The sequence below is a fragment of the Entelurus aequoreus genome, linkage group LG03 (genome assembly GCF_033978785.1).
Source record: "Entelurus aequoreus isolate RoL-2023_Sb linkage group LG03, RoL_Eaeq_v1.1, whole genome shotgun sequence".
Classification (NCBI taxonomy): domain Eukaryota; kingdom Metazoa; phylum Chordata; class Actinopteri; order Syngnathiformes; family Syngnathidae; genus Entelurus; species Entelurus aequoreus.
Genome location: NC_084733.1, coordinates 94,977,055 through 95,004,477, shown reverse-complemented (window position 1 = coordinate 95,004,477; position 27,423 = coordinate 94,977,055). Strand labels below are relative to the sequence as shown.

General features: G+C 37.0%; 1 protein-coding gene across 1 annotated transcript in view; it reads left to right on the top strand.

Annotated features, from left to right (window-relative positions):
* The window catches only part of LOC133645995 (CD2-associated protein-like), a 146,332-nt gene that overhangs the window by 48,907 nt on the left and 70,002 nt on the right, over nucleotides 1–27,423 (top strand). The window contains exons 8-9 of the mRNA XM_062040918.1: nucleotides 6,156–6,250; nucleotides 24,341–24,439. Coding sequence (XP_061896902.1) covers nucleotides 6,156–6,250; nucleotides 24,341–24,439 — 194 coding nt within the window. The remainder of the gene's footprint in view (nucleotides 1–6,155; nucleotides 6,251–24,340; nucleotides 24,440–27,423) is intronic.

The window sequence follows — 27,423 nt, the reverse complement described above, 5'->3', positions numbered from 1 at the left end:
AACAAAAGCAGCACCGTTGTATTGCACACTCGACATAGATACTTTTTGAAATTTATTTTGAAATTTTTGATTGGCCTCACGCGGGCCGGACAGGGATGCGCAAAGGGCCGGATGCGGCCCGCGGGCCGTACAATGCCCAGGTCTGTTCCAGAAGGACAACCACCAATCAGGCCTGTATGGTAGAGTGACCAGACAGAACCATTTCTCACCCGAAAGACTCTCAGACCATGAGAAAGTAAATTCTCTGGTGTGATGAGACACAGATTGAGGTCTATACTCTCCTGCGTCACACAACTTGTCTCCTCTGACAGTTGCTTTATAGTTCTTCTGTTGGGGCTGACTTGTCATTCTCTTCCAAAACACTAATGGGCAGTGTTTGGACTTTCTTGTGGAGAGCACCATGTTGGTGGTACTGGAACTAATCATTCAGAAACATGACTTGACTTGTCAATAGACAAGATGGACTGTGCAGCCCCTGAATGGGTCCTGGCAGAGGACGGGGAATTTGCAACTTCAGAGGGCCATTCAGGACATGTGCCAAGGTAGCAAATGAACACAAGTGTAAAATAACTATTGTAACCCGGCCTGGAATATAGTCATTTTAGGAAGAGTGTGGTCAACCTCTTGAGGGCACGAAGGCCATCAAACATAACATGAAGGTAATGGTCATGATTCATGTAGCTTAAAGGTTAAGGTTGATTACAGTTTTCATTTTCCATTACTTTCAATTCAATAAATAAGCTGTTTATTCCACAGAATTGTGGATTTCTCAATAATAATAAATAACCTTCAAAAATAATTAAAAACAGCTGAAGAAAAGACGGTGCTCTGACTTCTTCTTCTTGTGGGACCTCCCTTAACCTATGTTGTCCCACACCAACAGCATTAAAGCACCTGTTCTTCTTGTGGGACCTCCCTTAACCTATGTTGTCCCACACCAACAGCATTAAAGCACCTGTTCTTCTTCTTGTGGGACCTCCCTTAACCTATGTTGTCCCACACCAACAGCATTAAAGCACCTGTTCTTCTTCTTGTGGGACCTCCCTTAACCTATGTTGTCCCACACCAACAGCATTAAAGCACTTGTTCTTCTTGTGGGACCTCCCTTAACCTATGTTGTCCCACACCAACAGCATTAAAGCACTTGTTCTTCTTGTGGGACCTCCCTTAACCTATGTTGTCCCACACCAACAGCATTAAAGCACTTGTTCTTCTTGTGGGACCTCCCTTAACCTATGTTGTCCCACACCAACAGCATTAAAGCACCTGTTCTTCTTGTGGGACCTCCCTTAACCTATGTTGTCCCACACCAACAGCATTAAAGCACCTGTTCTTCATCTTGTGGGACCTCCCTTAACCTATGTTGTCCCACACCAACAGCATTAAAGCACCTGTTCTTCTTCTTGTGGGACCTCCCTTAACCTATGTTGTCCCACACCAACAGCATTAAAGGCCTACTGAAATGAATTTTTTTTATTTAAACGGGGATAGCAGATCTATTCTATGTGTCATACTTGATCATTTCGCGATATTGCCATATTTTTGCTGAAAGGATTTAGTATAGAACAACGACGATAAAGATTGCAACTTTTGGTATCTGATAAAAAAAAGGCTTGCACCTACCGGAAGTAGCGTGACGTAGTCAGTTGAACATATACGCAAAGTTCCCTATTGTTTACAATGATGGCCGCATGAAGTGAGAGAGATTCGGACCGAGAAAGCGACAATTTCCCCATTAATTTGAGCGAGGATGAAAGATTTGTGGATGAGTAAAGTGCAAGTGAAGGACTAGTGGGGAGTTGAAGCTATTCAGATAGGGAAGATGCTGTGAGAGCCGGGGGTGACCTGATATTCAGCTGGGAATGACTACAACAGTAAATAAACACAAGACATATATATACTCTATTAGCCACAACACAACCAGGCTTATATTTAATATGCCACAAATTAATCCTGCATAAAAACACCTGCGTGTTTGTTATGCTAGCTCCTAGCTCCTCTGCTAGCTCCTAGCTCCATAGAACACGCCAATACAATTCAAACACCTGATCAACACACACAATCACTCAGCCCAAAAGACCGTTTACCTAACCCAAGGTTCATAAAGCTTATATATTTTTAAAAAGTTACGTACGTGACGCGCACATACGGTCAAGTTATCGAATGTTTAGCAGCCAAGGCTGCATACTCACGGTACCTGATATTCAGCTGGGAATGACTACAACAGTAAATAAACACAAGACATATATATACTCTATTAGCCACAACACAACCAGGCTTATATTTAATATGCCACAAATTAATCCTGCATAATAACACCTGCGTGTTTGTTATGCTAGCTCCTAGCTCCTCTGCTAGCTCCTAGCTCCATAGAACACGCCAATACAATTCAAACACCCGATCAACACACACAATCACTCAGCCCAAAAGACCGTTCACCTAACCCAAGGTTCATAAAGCTTATATATTTTTAAAAAGTTACGTACGTGACGCGCACGTACGGTACGGTACGTGTTATGCTAGCTCCTAGCTCCTCTGCTAGCTCCTAGCTCCATAGAACACGCCAATACAATTCAAACACATGATCAACACACACAATCACTCAGCCCAAAAGACCGTTCACCTAACCCAAGGTTCATAAAGCTTATATATTTTAAAAAAGTTACGTACATACGCAAAAAAAAGCCAAAGCTGCATACTCACAGTAGCACGTCTGCGTCTTTGTCATCCAAATCAAAGTAATCCTGGTAAGAGTCTGTGTTGTCCCAGTTCTCTACAGGCGTCTGTGTATCCAAATCAAAAGTCCTCCTGGTTAGAGTCTCTGTTATCCGAGTTCTTCCATCTTGACTGCATCTTTCGGGAATGTAAACAAAGAAGCGCCGGCTGTGTACTGTTGTGGCTGACTACGTTCGAAAAATACGTCCATTTCGCACCGACAACTTTCTTCTTTGCTTGCTCGGCTTCCTTCTCCATAATGCAATGAACATGATTGAAACAGATTCACGAACACAGATGTCCAGAATACTGTGGAATTATGAAATGAAAACAGAGCTTTTTCGTATCGGCTTCAATGTGGAAGGCATACCCGTGTTCGCCGGGCTACGTCACACGCATACGTCATCCTCAGAGGCGTTTCGAACCGGAAGTTTAGCGGCAAATTTAAAATGTCACTTTATAAGTTAACCCGGCCGTATTGGCATGTGTTATAATGTTAAGATTTCATCATTGATATATAAACTATCAGACTGCGTGGTCGGTAGTAGTGGGTTTCAGTAGGCCTTTAAAGCACCTGTTCTTCTTGTGGGACCTCCCTTAACCTATGTTGTCCCACACCAACAGCATTAAAGCACCTGTTCTTCTTCTTGTGGGACCTCCCTTAACCTATGTTGTCCCACACCAACAGCATTAAAGCACCTGTTCTTCTTGTGGGACCTCCCTTAACCTATGTTGTCCCACACCAACAGCATTAAAGCACCTGTTCTTCTTGTGGGACCTCCCTTAACCTATGTTGTCCCATACCAACAGCATTAAAGCACTTGTTCTTCTTGTGGGACCTCCCTTAACCTATGTTGTCCCACACCAACAGCATTAAAGCACCTGTTCTTCTTGTGGGACCTCCCTTAACCTATGTTGTCCCACACCAACAGCATTAAAGCACCTGTTCTTCTTGTGGGACCTCCCTTAACCTATGTTGTCCCACACCAACAGCATTAAAGCACCTGTTCTTCTTGTGGGACCTCCCTTAACCTATGTTGTCCCACACCAACAGCATTAAAGCACCTGTTCTTCTTGTGGGACCTCCCTTAACCTATGTTGTCCCACACCAACAGCATTAAAGCACCTGTTCTTCTTGTGGGACCTCCCTTAACCTATGTTGTCCCACACCAACAGCATTAAAGCACCTGTTCTTCTTGTGGGACCTCCCTTAACCTATGTTGTCCCACACCAACAGCATTAAAGCACCTGTTCTTCTTCTTGTGGGACCTCCCTTAACCTATGTTGTCCCACACCAACAGCATTAAAGCACCTGTTCTTCTTGTGGGACCTCCCTTAACCTATGTTGTCCCACACCAACAGCATTAAAGCACCTGTTCCACACGTATTTGGCTTTGCTTTAACAACTGCTCATTTTATTTTTCACTAGGCTCAAACAATGCTGACAAGGGCTGGGCAATTATGGTGAAAATAATAATCAAGATTATTTTGGTTGATATTGTAAATACGATTACATGATTATTCATTCATTTGGAACATTAGTAATTATTCTACCACCAAAACTCAACTTTGTATTCAGTTAAACACATAGAAAATTAGTAAGGAATAAACCACAACACGGGCAGCACGGTGGCACAGGGGTTAGTGCGTGTGCTTCACAATGCAAAGGTCCTGGGTTCCATCCCCGGCCGGGCTCAGGGTCTTTCTTGTGGAGTTTGCATGTTCTCCCCGTGACTGTGTGGGTTCTACTCCGGCTTCCTCCCACCTCCAAAGACATGCACCTGGGGATAGGCTCCTCCCACCTCCAAAGACATGCACCTGGGGATAGGTTCCTCCCACCTCCAAAGACATGCACCTGGGGATAGGCTCCTCCCACCTCCAAAGACATGCACCTGGGGATAGGTTCCTCCCACCTCCAAAGACATGCACCTGGGGATAGGCTCCTCCCACCTCCAAAGACATGCACCTGGGGATAGGTTCCTCCCACCTCCAAAGACATGCACCTGGGGATAGGCTCCTCCCACCTCCAAAGACATGCACCTGGGGATAGGTTCCTCCCACCTCCAAAGACATGCACCTGGGGATAGGCTCCTCCCACCTTCAAAGACATGCACCTGGGGATAGGTTCCTCCCACCTCCAAAGACATGCACCTGGAGATAGGCTCCTCCCACCTCCAAAGACATGCACCTGGGGATAGGCTCCTCCCACCTCCAAAGACATGCACCTGGGGATAGGCTCCTCCCACCTCCAAAGACATGCACCTGGGGATAGGCTCCTCCCACCTCCAAAGACATGCACCTGGAGATAGGCTCCTCCCACCTCCAAAGACATGCACCTGGGGATAGGCTCCTCCCACCTCCAAAGACATGCACCTGGGGATAGGCTCCTCCCACCTCCAAAGACATGCACCTGGGGATAGGCTCCTCCCACCTCCAAAGACATGCACCTGGGGATAGGCCCCTCCCACCTCCAAAGACATGCACCTGGGGATAGGTTGATTGTCAACACTAAATGGTCCCGAGTGTGTGAATGTTGTCTGTGTTGATGAGGTGGTGACTTGTCCAGGGTGTACCATGCCTTCAATCTGAATGCAGCTGGGATAGGCTCCAGCAACCCCAAAAGGGACAAGCGGTATAAAATAGATGGATGGACTACACAAGACATTTAAATAACAATGGAAATGTATAAAAACAATACAATTCAGTTTTTCTGTTTTGTTTTTAATTCCGTTTGTTACTTTTCACACTTATTTGACCAACATAGTGTGTCATTAAATTGTATAAATGTTTGTTAATTCAATGCAAAAATCCTCACATGTGTTGGTGCAATACATCTTTGGACAATTGTGACCAATATTTGAGGTCAAAGCGTGTAAAAGTGCTTTAATGACATTATGCTTGTGTAAGGTACTTTTTGGAAACCTTTATTTTGTTCAAGTAGTCAGACTGGAACTGGATGTGGCTATTATTGTTTTCAGCTTGAGGAGTAAAGAAAGGACTGGAGGTTGTTAAAGTTGCACAATGACTAGTCAGGAAAGATGAATGCAGCAATGTACAGAGACACTCTGGATGAAAAGCAACACTTGTCATCTATCATGATGGAGCTGGAGAGGAATGGGCCAAAGATACTGTAAGGTGTGCCAAGTCAGATAAAAGACTTGAGTTGTAATTATGTCAATACTTGTGTATGTGATTTGCCTTTTGACTTTGTCTTTATGGACTATTGTTTGTGCAAACTGCATCTATTCCATTTTGCAATAAGGCTGTAACATAACCAAATGTGAAGCGCTATAAATACAAACGTTTGTACTTGCACTGTACGGATGCACTGTATTTTTTACTTGTAGTACATGTATTTTTACTGCATTTATGAAGAACTTGTAGTACATGTATTTTTACTGCATTTATGAATAACTTGTAGTACTCTTGCTTTATTGAAGCTAAAGAGCTCTGCAAGGCCACCTTTGCTTATGAGTCCACAAATGAAGATGAGCTGAGCTTTCATGAGGACGACATCATCACTGTTATAAGCAAGGTAAGGTCAGCGATACTACAAGATACCACATGATACCACATGGTGCTGGATGATACTAAATAATACCACATGGTAGTACATGCTACCACATGGTACTGGATGATACCACATGATACTACATGATACCACATAGTGCTGGATGATACTACATGATACCACATGATACTACATGATACCACATGGTGCTGGATGATACCACATGATACTACATGGTACCACATGATACTACATGATACCACATGGTGCTGGATGATACCACATGATACCACATGGTGCTGGATGATACCACATGATACTACATGATACCACATGGTGCTGGATGATACTATGGTCCGTCAGAAGGAAGCGAATGATTGATGTAAAACAGCTAATATGTTAGGAGATACATCTACATGCATTCCCAAAAATAGTGTCCCAAGATTTCTGTCCCTTCAAATCATTTGTCCAACTGTCGTTAGGCAGACATTGATTGTTATTTGCACTGGTTTGTTAACCATAGAAGTCTAAACTGATACAAATCAGTAACAAATAAACAAGTAAAAAGATAAGATTATTAGAAATAACAATAGATTTAAATAACAAGTACAATGTAAAAACAATACAATTCAATTTTTCACTTTTTCATTTTTTTTTTATTCTGTTTTTTACCGTTTATTTTTTTCAACCACCACAGAATGGATGCTTTTTTGCGTCAAAATGAATGTAGTCAAATGTATTTTAGGGCACTTATTTTCCAGTTTTGGACACATATTCATTGATTTAATAAATGTGGGAATTAATTTAACTGTTTTTTATTACGAATGTCTTGTTTTTGAAAGTTGCGAGGGATAAACGCTTATTTAGTCAAACAAAAAGAAAAGTAAAACTGCATCAATATACATAAATTAAAGTTGCATTAATACGTTTTAATGGCCTGGTAGTTCTTTTATCGTAATGGTAATGGAATTGTGGGCTGCTTAAAGATTGCCATTATTGATGAGGCACGGTAGCAACAATGGTGACATCCTGTGCTCCTCCCTCACTAGCTCTGGAATTGCCATGCATCCTTTTTATTCTTTTCATGATTATATTTTCATCATCATCACAAGCCATAATTGAAATACAAATTCAATTAACTGTTCATCCCTAATAACTCTTGTTTACATGTTTGCATTTGAGTTCTTTAAAGGGCAGTTACCATTTTTCATTTTAAACTGTAATACCAACCCTCCGGAGGTTCATCATTAATAGTCTTTATTGTTACATCCCTAGTCATGGTGAAGTCAACCATGTTTCTATCATTAATAGTCTTTATTGTTACATCCCTAGTCATGGTGAAGTCAACCATGTTTCTATCATTAATAGTCTTTATTGTTACATCCCTAGTCACGGTGAAGTCAACCATGTTTCTATCATTAATAGTCTTTATTGTTACATCCCTAGTCACGGTGAAGTCAACCATGTTTCTATCATTAATAGTCTTTATTGTTACATCCCTAGTCATGGTGAAGTCAACCATGTTTCTATCATTAATAGTCTTTATTGTTACATCCCTAGTCATGGTGAAGTCAACCATGTTTCTATCATTAATAGTCTTTATTGTTACATCCCTAGTCACGGTGAAGTCAACCATGTTTCTATCATTAATAGTCTTTATTGTTACATCCCTAGTCATGGTGAAGTCAACCAAGTTTCTATCATTAATAGTCTTTATTGTTACATCCCTAGTCACGGTGAAGTCAACCATGTTTCTATCATTAATAGTCTTTATTGTTACATCCCTAGTCACGGTGAAGTCAACCATGTTTCTATCATTAATAGTCTTTATTGTTACATCCCTAGTCACGGTGAAGTCAACCATGTTTCTATCATTAATAGTCTTTATTGTTACATCCCTAGTCATGGTGAAGTCAACCATGTTTCTATCATTAATAGTCTTTATTGTTACATCCCTAGTCATGGTGAAGTCAACCATGTTTCTATCATTAATAGTCTTTATTGTTACATCCCTAGTCATGGTGAAGTCAACCAAGTTTCTATCATTAATAGTCTTTATTGTTACATCCCTAGTCACGGTGAAGTCAACCATGTTTCTATCATTAATAGTCTTTATTGTTACATCCCTAGTCACGGTGAAGTCAACCATGTTTCTATCATTAATAGTCTTTATTGTTACATCCCTAGTCATGGTGAAGTCAACCATGTTTCTATCATTAATAGTCTTTATTGTTACATCCTTAGTCATGGTGAAGTCAACCATGTTTCTATCATTAATAGTCTTTATTGTTACATCCCTAGTCATGGTGAAGTCAACCATGTTTCTATCATTAATAGTCTTTATTGTTACATCCCTAGTCATGGTGAAGTCAACCATGTTTCTATCATTAATAGTCTTTATTGTTACATCCCTAGTCATGGTGAAGTCAACCATGTTTCTATCATTAATAGTCTTTATTGTTACATCCCTAGTCACGGTGAAGTCAACCATGTTTCTATCATTAATAGTCTTTATTGTTACATCCCTAGTCACGGTGAAGTCAACCATGTTTCTATCATTAATAGTCTTTATTGTTACATCCCTAGTCACGGTGAAGTCAACCATGTCTCTATCATTAATAGTCTTTATTGTTACATCCCTAGTCATGGTGAAGTCAACCATGTTTCTATCATTAATAGTCTTTATTGTTACATCCCTAGTCATGGTGAAGTCAACCATGTTTCTATCATTAATAGTCTTTATTGTTACATCCCTAGTCATGGTGAAGTCAACCATGTTTCTATCATTAATAGTCTTTATTGTTACATCCCTAGTCATGGTGAAGTCAACCATGTTTCTATCATTAATAGTCTTTATTGTTACATCCCTAGTCACGGTGAAGTCAACCATGTTTCTATCATTAATAGTCTTTATTGTTACATCCCTAGTCACGGTGAAGTCAACCATGTTTCTATCATTAATAGTCTTTATTGTTACATCCCTAGTCACGGTGAAGTCAACCATGTTTTTATCATTAATAGTCTTTATTGTTACATCCCTAGTCATGGTGAAGTCAACCATGTTTCTATCATTAATAGTCTTTATTGTTACATCCCTAGTCATGGTGAAGTCAACCATGTTTCTATCATTAATAGTCTTTATTGTTACATCCCTAGTCATGGTGAAGTCAACCATGTTTCTATCATTAATAGTCTTTATTGTTACATCCCTAGTCATGGTGAAGTCAACCATGTTTCTATCATTAATAGTCTTTATTGTTACATCCCTAGTCATGGTGAAGTCAAACATGTTTCTATCATTAATAGTCTTTATTGTTACATCCCTAGTCACGGTGAAGTCAACCATGTTTCTATCATTAATAGTCTTTATTGTTACATCCCTAGTCACGGTGAAGTCAACCATGTTTCTATCATTAATAGTCTTCATTGTTACATCCCTAGTCACGGTGAAGTCAACCATGTTTCTATCATTAATAGTCTTTATTGTTACATCCCTAGTCATGGTGAAGTCAAACATGTTTCTATCATTAATAGTCTTTATTGTTACATCCCTAGTCACGGTGAAGTCAACCATGTTTCTATCATTAATAGTCTTTATTGTTACATCCCTAGTCATGGTGAAGTCCACCATGTTTCTATCATTAATAGTCTTTATTGTTACATCCCTAGTCATGGTGAAGTCAACCATGTTTCTATCATTAATAGTCTTTATTGTTACATCCCTAGTCATGGTGAAGTCAACCATGTTTCTATCATTAATAGTCTTTATTGTTACATCCCTAGTCATGGTGAAGTCAACCATGTTTCTATCATTAATAGTCTTTATTGTTACATCCCTAGTCACGGTGAAGTCAACCATGTTTCTATCATTAATAGTCTTTATTGTTACATCCCTAGTCACGGTGAAGTCAACCATGTTTCTATCATTAATAGTCTTTATTGTTACATCCCTAGTCACGGTGAAGTCAACCATGTTTTTATCATTAATAGTCTTTATTGTTACATCCCTAGTCATGGTGAAGTCAACCATGTTTCTATCATTAATAGTCTTTATTGTTACATCCCTAGTCATGGTGAAGTCAACCATGTTTCTATCATTAATAGTCTTTATTGTTACATCCCTAGTCATGGTGAAGTCAACCATGTTTCTATCATTAATAGTCTTTATTGTTACATCCCTAGTCATGGTGAAGTCAACCATGTTTCTATCATTAATAGTCTTTATTGTTACATCCCTAGTCATGGTGAAGTCAACCATGTTTCTATCATTAATAGTCTTTATTGTTACATCCCTAGTCACGGTGAAGTCAACCATGTTTCTATCATTAATAGTCTTTATTGTTACATCCCTAGTCATGGTGAAGTCAACCATGTTTCTATCATTAATAGTCTTTATTGTTACATCCCTAGTCACGGTGAAGTCAACCATGTTTCTATCATTAATAGTCTTTATTGTTACATCCCTAGTCACGGTGAAGTCAACCATGTTTCTATCATTAATAGTCTTTATTGTTACATCCCTAGTCACGGTGAAGTCAACCATGTTTCTATCATTAATAGTCTTTATTGTTACATCCCTAGTCACGGTGAAGTCAACCATGTTTCTATCATTAATAGTCTTTATTGTTACATCCCTAGTCACGGTGAAGTCAACCATGTTTCTATCATTAATAGTCTTTATTGTTACATCCCTAGTCATGGTGAAGTCAACCATGTTTCTATCATTAATAGTCTTTATTGTTACATCCCTAGTCATGGTGAAGTCAACCATGTTTCTATCATTAATAGTCTTTATTGTTACATCCCTAGTCATGGTGAAGTCAACCATGTTTCTATCATTAATAGTCTTTATTGTTACATCCCTAGTCATGGTGAAGTCAACCATGTTTCTATCATTAATAGTCTTTATTGTTACATCCCTAGTCATGGTGAAGTCAAACATGTTTCTATCATTAATAGTCTTTATTGTTACATCCCTAGTCACGGTGAAGTCAACCATGTTTCTATCATTAATAGTCTTTATTGTTACATCCCTAGTCACGGTGAAGTCAACCATGTTTCTATCATTAATAGTCTTCATTGTTACATCCCTAGTCACGGTGAAGTCAACCATGTTTCTATCATTAATAGTCTTTATTGTTACATCCCTAGTCATGGTGAAGTCAAACATGTTTCTATCATTAATAGTCTTTATTGTTACATCCCTAGTCACGGTGAAGTCAACCATGTTTCTATCATTAATAGTCTTTATTGTTACATCCCTAGTCATGGTGAAGTCCACCATGTTTCTATCATTAATAGTCTTTATTGTTACATCCCTAGTCATGGTGAAGTCAACCATGTTTCTATCATTAATAGTCTTTATTGTTACATCCCTAGTCATGGTGAAGTCAACCATGTTTCTATCATTAATAGTCTTTATTGTTACATCCCTAGTCATGGTGAAGTCAACCATGTTTCTATCATTAATAGTCTTTATTGTTACATCCCTAGTCACGGTGAAGTCAACCATGTTTCTATCATTAATAGTCTTTATTGTTACATCCCTAGTCACGGTGAAGTCAACCATGTTTCTATCATTAATAGTCTTTATTGTTACATCCCTAGTCACGGTGAAGTCAACCATGTTTTTATCATTAATAGTCTTTATTGTTACATCCCTAGTCATGGTGAAGTCAACCATGTTTCTATCATTAATAGTCTTTATTGTTACATCCCTAGTCATGGTGAAGTCAACCATGTTTCTATCATTAATAGTCTTTATTGTTACATCCCTAGTCATGGTGAAGTCAACCATGTTTCTATCATTAATAGTCTTTATTGTTACATCCCTAGTCATGGTGAAGTCAACCATGTTTCTATCATTAATAGTCTTTATTGTTACATCCCTAGTCATGGTGAAGTCAACCATGTTTCTATCATTAATAGTCTTTATTGTTACATCCCTAGTCACGGTGAAGTCAACCATGTTTCTATCATTAATAGTCTTTATTGTTACATCCCTAGTCATGGTGAAGTCAACCATGTTTCTATCATTAATAGTCTTTATTGTTACATCCCTAGTCACGGTGAAGTCAACCATGTTTCTATCATTAATAGTCTTTATTGTTACATCCCTAGTCACGGTGAAGTCAACCATGTTTCTATCATTAATAGTCTTTATTGTTACATCCCTAGTCACGGTGAAGTCAACCATGTTTCTATCATTAATAGTCTTTATTGTTACATCCCTAGTCACGGTGAAGTCAACCATGTTTCTATCATTAATAGTCTTTATTGTTACATCCCTAGTCACGGTGAAGTCAACCATGTTTCTATCATTAATAGTCTTTATTGTTACATCCCTAGTCATGGTGAAGTCAACCATGTTTCTATCATTAATAGTCTTTATTGTTACATCCCTAGTCACGGTGAAGTCAACCAAGTTTCTATCATTAATAGTCTTTATTGTTACATCCCTAGTCACGGTGAAGTCAACCATGTTTCTATCATTAATAGTCTTTATTGTTACATCCCTAGTCACGGTGAAGTCAACCATGTTTCTATCATTAATAGTCTTTTTTGTTACATCCCTAGTCACGGTGAAGTCAACCATGTTTCTATCATTAATAGTCTTTATTGTTACATCCCTAGTCATGGTGAAGTCAACCATGTTTCTATCATTAATAGTCTTTATTGTTACATCCCTAGTCATGGTGAAGTCAACCATGTTTCTATCATTAATAGTCTTTATTGTTACATCCCTAGTCATGGTGAAGTCAACCATGTTTCTATCATTAATAGTCTTTATTGTTACATCCCTAGTCATGGTGAAGTCAACCATGTTTCTATCATTAATAGTCTTTATTGTTACATCCCTAGTCACGGTGAAGTCAACCATGTTTCTATCATTAATAGTCTTTATTGTTACATCCCTAGTCACGGTGAAGTCAACCATGTTTCTATCATTAATAGTCTTTATTGTTACATCCCTAGTCACGGTGAAGTCAACCATGTTTCTATCATTAATAGTCTTTATTGTTACATCCCTAGTCATGGTGAAGTCAACCATGTTTCTATCATTAATAGTCTTTATTGTTACATCCCTAGTCATGGTGAAGTCAACCATGTTTCTATCATTAATAGTCTTTATTGTTACATCCCTAGTCATGGTGAAGTCAACCATGTTTCTATCATTAATAGTCTTTATTGTTACATCCCTAGTCATGGTGAAGTCAACCATGTTTCTATCATTAATAGTCTTTATTGTTACATCCCTAGTCATGGTGAAGTCAACCATGTTTCTATCATTAATAGTCTTTATTGTTACATCCCTAGTCACGGTGAAGTCAACCATGTTTCTATCATTAATAGTCTTTATTGTTACATCCCTAGTCACGGTGAAGTCAACCATGTTTCTATCATTAATAGTCTTCATTGTTACATCCCTAGTCACGGTGAAGTCAACCATGTTTCTATCATTAATAGTCTTTATTGTTACATCCCTAGTCACGGTGAAGTCAAACATGTTTCTATCATTAATAGTCTTTATTGTTACATCCCTAGTCACGGTGAAGTCAACCATGTTTCTATCATTAATAGTCTTTATTGTTACATCCCTAGTCATGGTGAAGTCCACCATGTTTCTATCATTAATAGTCTTTATTGTTACATCCCTAGTCATGGTGAAGTCAACCATGTTTCTATCATTAATAGTCTTTATTGTTACATCCCTAGTCATGGTGAAGTCAACCATGTTTCTATCATTAATAGTCTTTATTGTTACATCCCTAGTCATGGTGAAGTCAACCATGTTTCTATCATTAATAGTCTTTATTGTTACATCCCTAGTCACGGTGAAGTCAACCATGTTTCTATCATTAATAGTCTTTATTGTTACATCCCTAGTCACGGTGAAGTCAACCATGTTTCTATCATTAATAGTCTTTATTGTTACATCCCTAGTCACGGTGAAGTCAACCATGTTTTTATCATTAATAGTCTTTATTGTTACATCCCTAGTCATGGTGAAGTCAACCATGTTTCTATCATTAATAGTCTTTATTGTTACATCCCTAGTCATGGTGAAGTCAACCATGTTTCTATCATTAATAGTCTTTATTGTTACATCCCTAGTCATGGTGAAGTCAACCATGTTTCTATCATTAATAGTCTTTATTGTTACATCCCTAGTCATGGTGAAGTCAACCATGTTTCTATCATTAATAGTCTTTATTGTTACATCCCTAGTCATGGTGAAGTCAACCATGTTTCTATCATTAATAGTCTTTATTGTTACATCCCTAGTCACGGTGAAGTCAACCATGTTTCTATCATTAATAGTCTTTATTGTTACATCCCTAGTCATGGTGAAGTCAACCATGTTTCTATCATTAATAGTCTTTATTGTTACATCCCTAGTCACGGTGAAGTCAACCATGTTTCTGTCATTAATAGTCTTTATTGTTACATCCCTAGTCACGGTGAAGTCAACCATGTTTCTATCATTAATAGTCTTTATTGTTACATCCCTAGTCATGGTGAAGTCAACCATGTTTCTATCATTAATAGTCTTTATTGTTACATCCCTAGTCATGGTGAAGTCAACCATGTTTCTATCATTAATAGTCTTTATTGTTACATCCCTAGTCATGGTGAAGTCAACCATGTTTCTATCATTAATAGTCTGTATTGTTACATCCCTAGTCATGGTGAAGTCAAACATGTTTCTATCATTAATAGTCTTTATTGTTACATCCCTAGTCACGGTGAAGTCAACCATGTTTCTATCATTAATAGTCTTTATTGTTACATCCCTAGTCATGGTGAAGTCAACCATGTTTCTATCATTAATAGTCTTTATTGTTACATCCCTAGTCACGGTGAAGTCAACCATGTTTCTATCATTAATAGTCTTTATTGTTACATCCCTAGTCACGGTGAAGTCAACCATGTTTCTATCATTAATAGTCTTTATTGTTACATCCCTAGTCACGGTGAAGTCAACCATGTTTCTATCATTAATAGTCTTTATTGTTACATCCCTAGTCATGGTGAAGTCAACCATGTTTCTATCATTAATAGTCTTTGTTACATCCCTAGTCATGGTGAAGTCAACCATGTTTCTATCATTAATAGTCTTTATTGTTACATCCCTAGTCATGGTGAAGTCAACCATGTTTCTATCATTAATAGTCTTTATTGTTACATCCCTAGTCATGGTGAAGTCAACCATGTTTCTATCATTAATAGTCTTTATTGTTACATCCCTAGTCATGGTGAAGTCAACCATGTTTCTATCATTAATAGTCTTTATTGTTACATCCCTAGTCATGGTGAAGTCAACCATGTTTCTATCATTAATAGTCTTTATTGTTACATCCCTAGTCATGGTGAAGTCAAACATGTTTCTATCATTAATAGTCTTTATTGTTACATCCCTAGTCACGGTGAAGTCAAACATGTTTCTATCATTAATAGTCTTTATTGTTACATCCCTAGTCACGGTGAAGTCAACCATGTTTCTATCATTAATAGTCTTTATTGTTACATCCCTAGTCACGGTGAAGTCAACCATGTTTCTATCATTAATAGTCTTTATTGTTACATCCCTAGTCATGGTGAAGTCAACCATGTTTCTATCATTAATTGTCTTTATTGTTACATCCCTAGTCATGGTGAAGTCAACCATGTTTCTATCATTAATAGTCTTTATTGTTACATCCCTAGTCATGGTGAAGTCAACCATGTTTCTATCATTAATAGTCTTTATTGTTACATCCCTAGTCATGGTGAAGTCAACCATGTTTCTACCATTAATAGTCTTTGTTACATCCCTAGTCATGGTGAAGTCAACCATGTTTCTATCATTAATAGTCTTTATTGTTACATCCCTAGTCATGGTGAAGTCAACCATGTTTCTATCATTAATAGTCTTTATTGTTACATCCCTAGTCATGGTGAAGTCAACCATGTTTCTATCATTAATAGTCTTTATTGTTACATCCCTAGTCATGGTGAATTCAACCATGTTTCTATCATTAACAGTCTTTATTGTTACATCCCTAGTCATGGTGAAGTCAACCATGTTTCTATCATTAATAGTCTTTATTGTTACATCCCTAGTCACGGTGAAGTCAACCATGTTTCTATCATTAATAGTCTTTATTGTTACATCCCTAGTCACGGTGAAGTCAACCATGTTTCTATCATTAATAGTCTTTATTGTTACATCCCTAGTCATGGTGAAGTCAACCATGTTTCTATCATTAATAGTCTTTATTGTTACATCCCTAGTCATGGTGAAGTCAACCATGTTTCTATCATTAATAGTCTTTATTGTTACATCCCTAGTCATGGTGAAGTCAAACATGTTTCTATCATTAATAGTCTTTATTGTTACATCCCTAGTCACGGTGAAGTCAACCATGTTTCTATCATTAATAGTCTTTATTGTTACATCCCTAGTCATGGTGAAGTCAACCATGTTTCTATCATTAATTGTCTTTATTGTTACATCCCTAGTCATGGTGAAGTCAACCATGTTTCTATCATTAATAGTCTTTATTGTTACATCCCTAGTCATGGTGAAGTCAACCATGTTTCTATCATTAATAGTCTTTATTGTTACATCCCTAGTCATGGTGAAGTCAACCATGTTTCTATCATTAATAGTCTTTATTGTTACATCCCTAGTCATGGTGAAGTCAAACATGTTTCTATCATTAATAGTCTTTATTGTTACATCCCTAGTCACGGTGAAGTCAACCATGTTTCTATCATTAATAGTCTTTATTGTTACATCCCTAGTCATGGTGAAGTCAACCATGTTTCTATCAGTAATAGTCTTTATTGTTACATCCCTAGTCACGGTGAAGTCAACCATGTTTCTATCATTAATAGTCTTTATTGTTACATCCCTAGTCACGGTGAAGTCAACCATGTTTCTATCATTAATAGTCTTTATTGTTACATCCCTAGTCATGGTGAAGTCAACCATGTTTCTATCATTAATAGTCTTTATTGTTACATCCCTAGTCATGGTGAAGTCAACCATGTTTCTATCATTAATAGTCTTTGTTACATCCCTAGTCATGGTGAAGTCAACCATGTTTCTATCATTAATAGTCTTTATTGTTACATCCCTAGTCATGGTGAAGTCAACCATGTTTCTATCATTAATAGTCTTTATTTTTACATCCCTAGTCATGGTGAAGTCAACCATGTTTCTATCATTAATAGTCTTTATTGTTACATCCCTAGTCATGGTGAAGTCAACCATGTTTCTATCATTAATAGTCTTTATTGTTACATCCCTAGTCATGGTGAAGTCAACCATGTTTCTATCATTAATAGTCTTTATTGTTACATCCCTAGTCATGGTGAAGTCAAACATGTTTCTATCATTAATAGTCTTTATTGTTACATCCCTAGTCACGGTGAAGTCAACCATGTTTCTATCATTAATAGTCTTTATTGTTACATCCCTAGTCACGGTGAAGTCAACCATGTTTCTATCATTAATAGTCTTTATTGTTACATCCCTAGTCACGGTGAAGTCAACCATGTTTCTATCATTAATTGTCTTTATTGTTACATCCCTAGTCATGGTGAAGTCAAACATGTTTCTATCATTAATAGTCTTTATTGTTACATCCCTAGTCATGGTGAAGTCAACCATGTTTCTATCATTAATAGTCTTTATTGTTACATCCCTAGTCATGGTGAAGTCAACCATGTTTCTACCATTAATAGTCTTTGTTACATCCCTAGTCATGGTGAAGTCAACCATGTTTCTATCATTAATAGTCTTTATTGTTACATCCCTAGTCATGGTGAAGTCAACCATGTTTCTATCATTAATAGTCTTTATTGTTACATCCCTAGTCATGGTGAAGTCAACCATGTTTCTATCATTAATAGTCTTTATTGTTACATCCCTAGTCATGGTGAATTCAACCATGTTTCTATCATTAACAGTCTTTATTGTTACATCCCTAGTCATGGTGAAGTCAACCATGTTTCTATCATTAATAGTCTTTATTGTTACATCCCTAGTCACGGTGAAGTCAACCATGTTTCTATCATTAATAGTCTTTATTGTTACATCCCTAGTCACGGTGAAGTCAACCATGTTTCTATCATTAATAGTCTTTATTGTTACATCCCTAGTCATGGTGAAGTCAACCATGTTTCTATCATTAATAGTCTTTATTGTTACATCCCTAGTCATGGTGAAGTCAACCATGTTTCTATCATTAATAGTCTTTATTGTTACATCCCTAGTCATGGTGAAGTCAAACATGTTTCTATCATTAATAGTCTTTATTGTTACATCCCTAGTCACGGTGAAGTCAACCATGTTTCTATCATTAATAGTCTTTATTGTTACATCCCTAGTCATGGTGAAGTCAACCATGTTTCTATCATTAATTGTCTTTATTGTTACATCCCTAGTCATGGTGAAGTCAACCATGTTTCTATCATTAATAGTCTTTATTGTTACATCCCTAGTCATGGTGAAGTCAACCATGTTTCTATCATTAATAGTCTTTATTGTTACATCCCTAGTCATGGTGAAGTCAACCATGTTTCTATCATTAATAGTCTTTATTGTTACATCCCTAGTCATGGTGAAGTCAACCATGTTTCTATCATTAATAGTCTTTATTGTTACATCCCTAGTCATGGTGAAGTCAACCATGTTTCTATCATTAATAGTCTTTATTGTTACATCCCTAGTCACGGTGAAGTCAACCATGTTTCTATCATTAATAGTCTTTATTGTTACATCCCTAGTCACGGTGAAGTCAACCATGTTTCTATCATTAATCGTCTTTATTGTTACATCCCTAGTCACGGTGAAGTCAACCATGTTTCTATCATTAATAGTCTTTATTGTTACATCCCTAGTCATGGTGAAGTCAAACATGTTTCTATCATTAATAGTCTTTATTGTTACATCCCTAGTCATGGTGAAGTCAACCATGTTTCTATCATTAATAGTCTTTATTGTTACATCCCTAGTCATGGTGAAGTCAACCATGTTTCTATCATTAATAGTCTTTATTGTTACATCCCTAGTCATGGTGAAGTCAACCATGTTTCTATCATTAATAGTCTTTATTGTTACATTCCTAGTCATGGTGAAGTCAACCATGTTTCTATCATTAATAGTCTTTATTGTTACATCCCTAGTCACGGTGAAGTCAACCATGTTTCTATCATTAATAGTCTTTATTGTTACATCCCTAGTCACGGTGAAGTCAACCATGTTTCTATCATTAATAGTCTTTATTGTTACATCCCTAGTCATGGTGAAGTCAACCATGTTTCTATCATTAATAGTCTTTATTGTTACATCCCTAGTCATGGTGAAGTCAAACATGTTTCTATCATTAATAGTCTTTATTGTTACATCCCTAGTCATGGTGAAGTCAACCATGTTTCTATCATTAATAGTCTTTATTGTTACATCCCTAGTCATGGTGAAGTCAACCATGTTTCTATCATTAATAGTCTTTATTGTTACATCCCTAGTCATGGTGAAGTCAACCATGTTTCTATCATTAATAGTCTTTATTGTTACATCCCTAGTCATGGTGAAGTCAACCATGTTTCTATCATTAATAGTCTTTATTGTTACATCCCTAGTCATGGTGAAGTCAACCATGTTTCTATCATTAATAGTCTTTATTGTTACATCCCTAGTCATGGTGAATTCAACCATGTTTCTATCATTAATAGTCTTTATTGTTACATCCCTAGTCATGGTGAAGTCAACCATGTTTCTATCATTAATAGTCTTTATTGTTACATCCCTAGTCACGGTGAAGTCAACCATGTTTCTATCATTAATAGTCTTTATTGTTACATCCCTAGTCATGGTGAAGTCAACCATGTTTCTATCATTAATAGTCTTTATTGTTACATCCCTAGTCATGGTGAAGTCAACCATGTTTCTATCATTAATAGTCTTTATTGTTACATCCCTAGTCATGGTGAAGTCAACCATGTTTCTATCATTAATAGTCTTTATTGTTACATCCCTAGTCACGGTGAAGTCAACCATGTTTCTATCATTAATAGTCTTTATTGTTACATCCCTAGTCATGGTGAAGTCAACCATGTTTCTATCATTAATAGTCTTTATTGTTACATCCCTAGTCACGGTGAAGTCAACCATGTTTCTATCATTAATAGTCTTTATTGTTACATCCCTAGTCACGGTGAAGTCAACCATGTTTCTATCATTAATAGTCTTTATTGTTACATCCCTAGTCATGGTGAAGTCAACCATGTTTCTATCATTAATAGTCTTTATTGTTACATCCCTAGTCATGGTGAAGTCAACCATGTTTCTATCATTAATAGTCTTTATTGTTACATCCCTAGTCATGGTGAAGTCAACCATGTTTCTATCATTAATAGTCTGTATTGTTACATCCCTAGTCATGGTGAAGTCAAACATGTTTCTATCATTAATAGTCTTTATTGTTACATCCCTAGTCACGGTGAAGTCAACCATGTTTCTATCATTAATAGTCTTTATTGTTACATCCCTAGTCATGGTGAAGTCAACCATGTTTCTATCATTAATAGTCTTTATTGTTACATCCCTAGTCACGGTGAAGTCAACCATGTTTCTATCATTAATAGTCTTTATTGTTACATCCCTAGTCACGGTGAAGTCAACCATGTTTCTATCATTAATAGTCTTTATTGTTACATCCCTAGTCATGGTGAAGTCAACCATGTTTCTATCATTAATAGTCTTTATTGTTACATCCCTAGTCATGGTGAAGTCAACCATGTTTCTATCATTAATAGTCTTTGTTACATCCCTAGTCATGGTGAAGTCAACCATGTTTCTATCATTAATAGTCTTTATTGTTACATCCCTAGTCATGGTGAAGTCAACCATGTTTCTATCATTAATAGTCTTTATTGTTACATCCCTAGTCATGGTGAAGTCAACCATGTTTCTATCATTAATAGTCTTTATTGTTACATCCCTAGTCATGGTGAAGTCAACCATGTTTCTATCATTAATAGTCTTTATTGTTACATCCCTAGTCATGGTGAAGTCAACCATGTTTCTATCATTAATAGTCTTTATTGTTACATCCCTAGTCATGGTGAAGTCAAACATGTTTCTATCATTAATAGTCTTTATTGTTACATCCCTAGTCACGGTGAAGTCAACCATGTTTCTATCATTAATAGTCTTTATTGTTACATCCCTAGTCACGGTGAAGTCAACCATGTTTCTATCATTAATAGTCTTTATTGTTACATCCCTAGTCATGGTGAAGTCAACCAAGTTTCTATCATTAATAGTCTTTATTGTTACATCCCTAGTCACGGTGAAGTCAACCATGTTTCTATCATTAATAGTCTTTATTGTTACATCCCTAGTCATGGTGAAGTCAACCATGTTTCTATCATTAATAGTCTTTATTGTTACATCCCTAGTCATGGTGAAGTCAACCATGTTTCTATTATTAATAGTCTTTATTGTTACATCCCTAGTCATGGTGAAGTCAACCATGTTTCTATCATTAATAGTCTTTATTGTTACATCCCTAGTCACGGTGAAGTCAACCATGTTTCTATCATTAATAGTCTTTATTGTTACATCCCTAGTCATGGTGAAGTCAACCATGTTTCTATCATTAATAGTCTTTATTGTTACATCCCTAGTCATGGTGAAGTCAACCATGTTTCTATCATTAATAGTCTTTATTGTTACATCCCTAGTCACGGTGAAGTCAACCATGTTTCTATCATTAATAGTCTTTATTGTTACATCCCTAGTCATGGTGAAGTCAACCATGTTTCTATCATTAATAGTCTTTATTGTTACATCCCTAGTCATGGTGAAGTCAAACATGTTTCTATCATTAATAGTCTTTATTGTTACATCCCTAGTCATGGTGAAGTCAACCATGTTTCTATCATTAATAGTCTTTATTGTTACATCCCTAGTCATGGTGAAGTCAACCATGTTTCTATCATTAATAGTCTTTATTGTTACATCCCTAGTCATGGTGAAGTCAACCATGTTTCTATCATTAATAGTCTTTATTGTTACATCCCTAGTCATGGTGAAGTCAACCATGTTTCTATCATTAATAGTCTTTATTGTTACATCCCTAGTCATGGTGAAGTCAACCATGTTTCTATCATTAATAGTCTTTATTGTTACATCCCTAGTCATGGTGAAGTCAAACATGTTTCTATCATTAATAGTCTTTATTGTTACATCCCTAGTCACGGTGAAGTCAACCATGTTTCTATCATTAATAGTCTTTATTGTTACATCCCTAGTCATGGTGAAGTCAACCATGTTTCTATCATTAATTGTCTTTATTGTTACATCCCTAGTCATGGTGAAGTCAAACATGTTTCTATCATTAATAGTCTTTATTGTTACATCCCTAGTCATGGTGAAGTCAACCATGTTTCTATCATTAATAGTCTTTATTGTTACATCCCTAGTCATGGTGAAGTCAACCATGTTTCTACCATTAATAGTCTTTGTTACATCCCTAGTCATGGTGAAGTCAACCATGTTTCTATCATTAATAGTCTTTATTGTTACATCCCTAGTCATGGTGAAGTCAACCATGTTTCTATCATTAATAGTCTTTATTGTTACATCCCTAGTCATGGTGAAGTCAACCATGTTTCTATCATTAATAGTCTTTATTGTTACATCCCTAGTCATGGTGAATTCAACCATGTTTCTATCATTAATAGTCTTTATTGTTACATCCCTAGTCATGGTGAAGTCAACCATGTTTCTATCATTAATAGTCTTTATTGTTACATCCCTAGTCACGGTGAAGTCAACCATGTTTCTATCATTAATAGTCTTTATTGTTACATCCCTAGTCACGGTGAAGTCAACCATGTTTCTATCATTAATAGTCTTTATTGTTACATCCCTAGTCATGGTGAAGTCAACCATGTTTCTATCATTAATAGTCTTTATTGTTACATCCCTAGTCATGGTGAAGTCAACCATGTTTCTATCATTAATAGTCTTTATTGTTACATCCCTAGTCATGGTGAAGTCAACCATGTTTCTATCATTAATAGTCTTTATTGTTACATCCCTAGTCATGGTGAAGTCAACCATGTTTCTATCATTAATAGTCTTTATTGTTACATCCCTAGTCATGGTGAAGTCAAACATGTTTCTATCATTAATAGTCTTTATTGTTACATCCCTAGTCACGGTGAAGTCAACCATGTTTCTATCATTAATAGTCTTTATTGTTACATCCCTAGTCATGGTGAAGTCAACCATGTTTCTATCATTAATTGTCTTTATTGTTACATCCCTAGTCATGGTGAAGTCAACCATGTTTCTATCATTAATAGTCTTTATTGTTACATCCCTAGTCATGGTGAAGTCAACCATGTTTCTATCATTAATAGTCTTTATTGTTACATCCCTAGTCATGGTGAAGTCAACCAAGTTTCTATCATTAATAGTCTTTATTGTTACATCCCTAGTCATGGTGAAGTCAACCATGTTTTTATCATTAATAGTCTTTATTGTTACATCCCTAGTCATGGTGAAGTCAACCATGTTTCTATCATTAATAGTCTTTATTGTTACATCCCTAGTCATGGTGAAGTCAACCATGTTTCTATCATTAATAGTCTTTATTGTTACATCCCTAGTCATGGTGAAGTCAAACATGTTTCTATCATTAATAGTCTTTATTGTTACATCCCTAGTCACGGTGAAGTCAACCATGTTTCTATCATTAATAGTCTTTATTGTTACATCCCTAGTCATGGTGAAGTCAACCATGTTTCTATCATTAATAGTCTTTATTGTTACATCCCTAGTCATGGTGAAGTCAAACATGTTTCTATCATTAATAGTCTTTATTGTTACATCCCTAGTCACGGTGAAGTCAACCATGTTTCTATCATTAATAGTCTTTATTGTTACATCCCTAGTCATCAGTTAAACCGCCACAGATGGGGCCATATGAATCCCCTTCCTACTGTACCACTGTTGAAAATGAAACCTTTTGACTGTCAGCCATGAATCTACCTGTATCCAACCATCCATTTTCTACCGCTTGTCCCTTCTTTTTTGGTTCCCACTAACAGGACACAGGAGAGCCTGGGTGGTGGCGAGGGGAGATCGCAGGCAGAGAAGGCGTCTTCCCTGACAACTTTGTCCTCATGCTATCAGACTCAGAGAAAGAGGTGAGTACCAATTTAGCAACACTTGGAACTTGCTTGATGACTTGGTGAAATGCAACTCTAAGCAGAGGAGGAGGGCTGGCATTTAGAATTTGCTTTAAGCCAATCAAATCATCATGAAGCATACAGCCAGAACACATGATATCAAGACTGCTTTAATCTTATCCCATAGAACATCTATGGACACTTCCAGTTGCCAAGGGACAGCCTTGCTGGTAATCCATAAAAACCATAATCCCTCCTGATATGTGTGCAGCCCTGGTGACCAACTAAAGGAAACATCTCAGCCCTTCAATGAAAAACAATGAGGAGCAATATGAAATGTCTTAAATAAAACAATTGTATTATTAAGACTCAAACAATAAACACACATACATATAAACACACATACATATAAACACAGTGCCTACTGCAAGTATTTGAAGCATTAGCCTTGTGTGTTTGTTAGCTAACGATAGAAAACATTAGCTGTCATTGAATGTTTATTCTATCATAACTGCAAACTGTTAGCTGCTTAGCTGTTGTGTATGCGCACGTACGTGTTGGCGAGAGTGACGAGCATTTACCCCAAACTCATTTTTTGGACCGTTGAACACTTTTTATTCACTATAATGAGTAGTAATTGTAAAATGGTAACATAAGCTAGATGGTGATGTTATATTTTTTGTTTAAAAAATGTAACGCAGAGCAAATTGCAAACAGCTGAGCTCTTTCAAAAATATGTGTTTCTTTTTAGTTATAGTATTCTTATTTTTGTAAAAATGTTGAATTGAATTGAAAATGTAATTCCTTTGGTGGTGGTAATGGTATGATAGGGTTATAATTAACGAACATATTCATTTGTTAAAAATGTATCTGAAAGTAAAACAAAACTCCAAATCTGAAAAGACCATTTTCACAAGGGTGTGATGTACACAATTCAAATAAAATAGTATTTTGTAATCAAATAAACACATTAGTACAATTTCAATGAAGTGAAGTGAATTACATTTTATATAGCGCTTTTTCTCAAGTGACTCAAAGCGCTTTACATTGTGAAACCCAATATCTAAGTTACATTTAAACCAGTGTGGGTGGCACTGGGAGCAAGTGGGTAAAGTGTCTTGCCCAAGGACACAACGGCAGTGACTAGGATGGCAGAAGCGGGGATCGAACCTGCAACCCTCAAGTTGCTGGCACGGCCGCTCTACCAACCGAGCTATACCGTCCCATGAAATGAAAATAACTTGCTGGTATTACACAAATAAAACCTCCATAACCACAATCGTAGTGCAAATGTTGCAGGATATTGCAGACCAAATCAAATAAGATGCAGAAGGTAGAGGAGTCATTGTCTCAGGACCAGCAGTAGTCTGACCAGTAGTTAAAACTACAGTCATTGTCTCAAAACTACAGTCATTGTCTCAGGACCAGCAGTAGTCTGACCAGTAGTCAAAACTACAGTCATTGTCTCAGGACCAGCAGTAGTCTGACCAGTAGTCAAAACTACAGTCATTGTCTCAGGACCAGCAGTAGTCTGACCAGTAGTCAAAACTACAGTCATTGTCTCAGGACCAGCAGTAGTCTGACCAGTAGTTAAAACTACAGTCATTGTCTCAGGACCAGCAGTAGTCTGACCAGTAGTTAAAACTACAGTCATTGTCTCAGGACCAGCAGTAGTCTGACCAGTAGTCAAAACTACAGTCATTGTCTCAGCACCAGCAGTAGTCTGACCAGTAGTCAAAACTACAGTCATTGTCTCAGGACCAGCAGTAGTCTGACCAGTAGTTAAAACTACAGTCATTGTCTCAGGACCAGCAGTAGTCTGACCAGTAGTTAAAACTACAGTCATTGTCTCAGGACCAGCAGTAGTCTGACCAGTAGTCAAAACTACAGTCATTGTCTCAGGACCAGCAGTAGTCTGACCAGTAGTCAAAACTACAGTCATTGTCTCAGGACCAGCAGTAGTCTGACCAGTAGTCAAAACTACAGTCATTGTCTCAGGACCAGCAGTAGTCTGACCAGTAGTCAAAACTACAGTCATTGTCTCAGGACCAGCAGTAGTCTGACCAGTAGTTAAAACTACAGTCATTGTCTCAGCACCAGCAGTAGTCTGACCAGTAGTTAAAACTACAGTCATTGTCTCAGGACCAGCAGTAGTCTGACCTGTAGTTAAAACTACAGTCATTGTCTCAGGACCAGCAGTAGTCTGACCAGTAGTTAAAACTACAGTCATTGTCTCAGCACCAGCAGTAGATTGGATCTTTGTTGCCTCCTCCTTGGTCTGCTGATGATCCGGTCAGACCAGCATTACAAATTGGCCATTCAAAGTATTTATCATTGCCACCAGCGGGGTATGTTTTTCATTGAAACACCATGGACATGCTGGCTTTATTCCCCATGACGTTGGAATGTTTAGTTGTTGACATGAACTTGACTGGCTGGTGGTTTTAGTTGCAGCTAAAGTTGGAATGTTTAGTTGTTGACATGAACTTGACTGGCTAGTAGTTTTAGTTGCAGCTAAAGTTGGAATGTTTAGTTGTTGACATGAACTTGACTGGCTAGTAGTTTTAGTTGCAGCTAAAGTTGGAATGTTTAGTTGTTGACATGAACTTGACTGGCTGGTGGTTTTAGTTGCAGCTAAAGTTGGAATGTTTAGTTGTTGACATGAACTTGACTGGCTAGTAGTTTTAGTTGCAGCTAAAGTTGGAATGTTTAGTTGTTGACATGAACTTGACTGGCTAGTAGTTTTAGTTGCAGCTAAAGTTGGAATGTTTAGTTGTTGACATGAACTTGACTGGCTAGTAGTTTTAGTTGCAGCTAAAGTTGGAATGTTTAGTTGTTGACATGAACTTGACTGGCTGGTGGTTTTAGTTGCAGCTAAAGTTGGAATGTTTAGTTGTTGACCTGAACTTGACTGGCTAGTAGTTTTAGTTGCAGCTAAAGTTGGAATGTTTAGTTGTTGACATGAACTTGACTGGCTAGTAGTTTTAGTTGCAGCTAAAGTT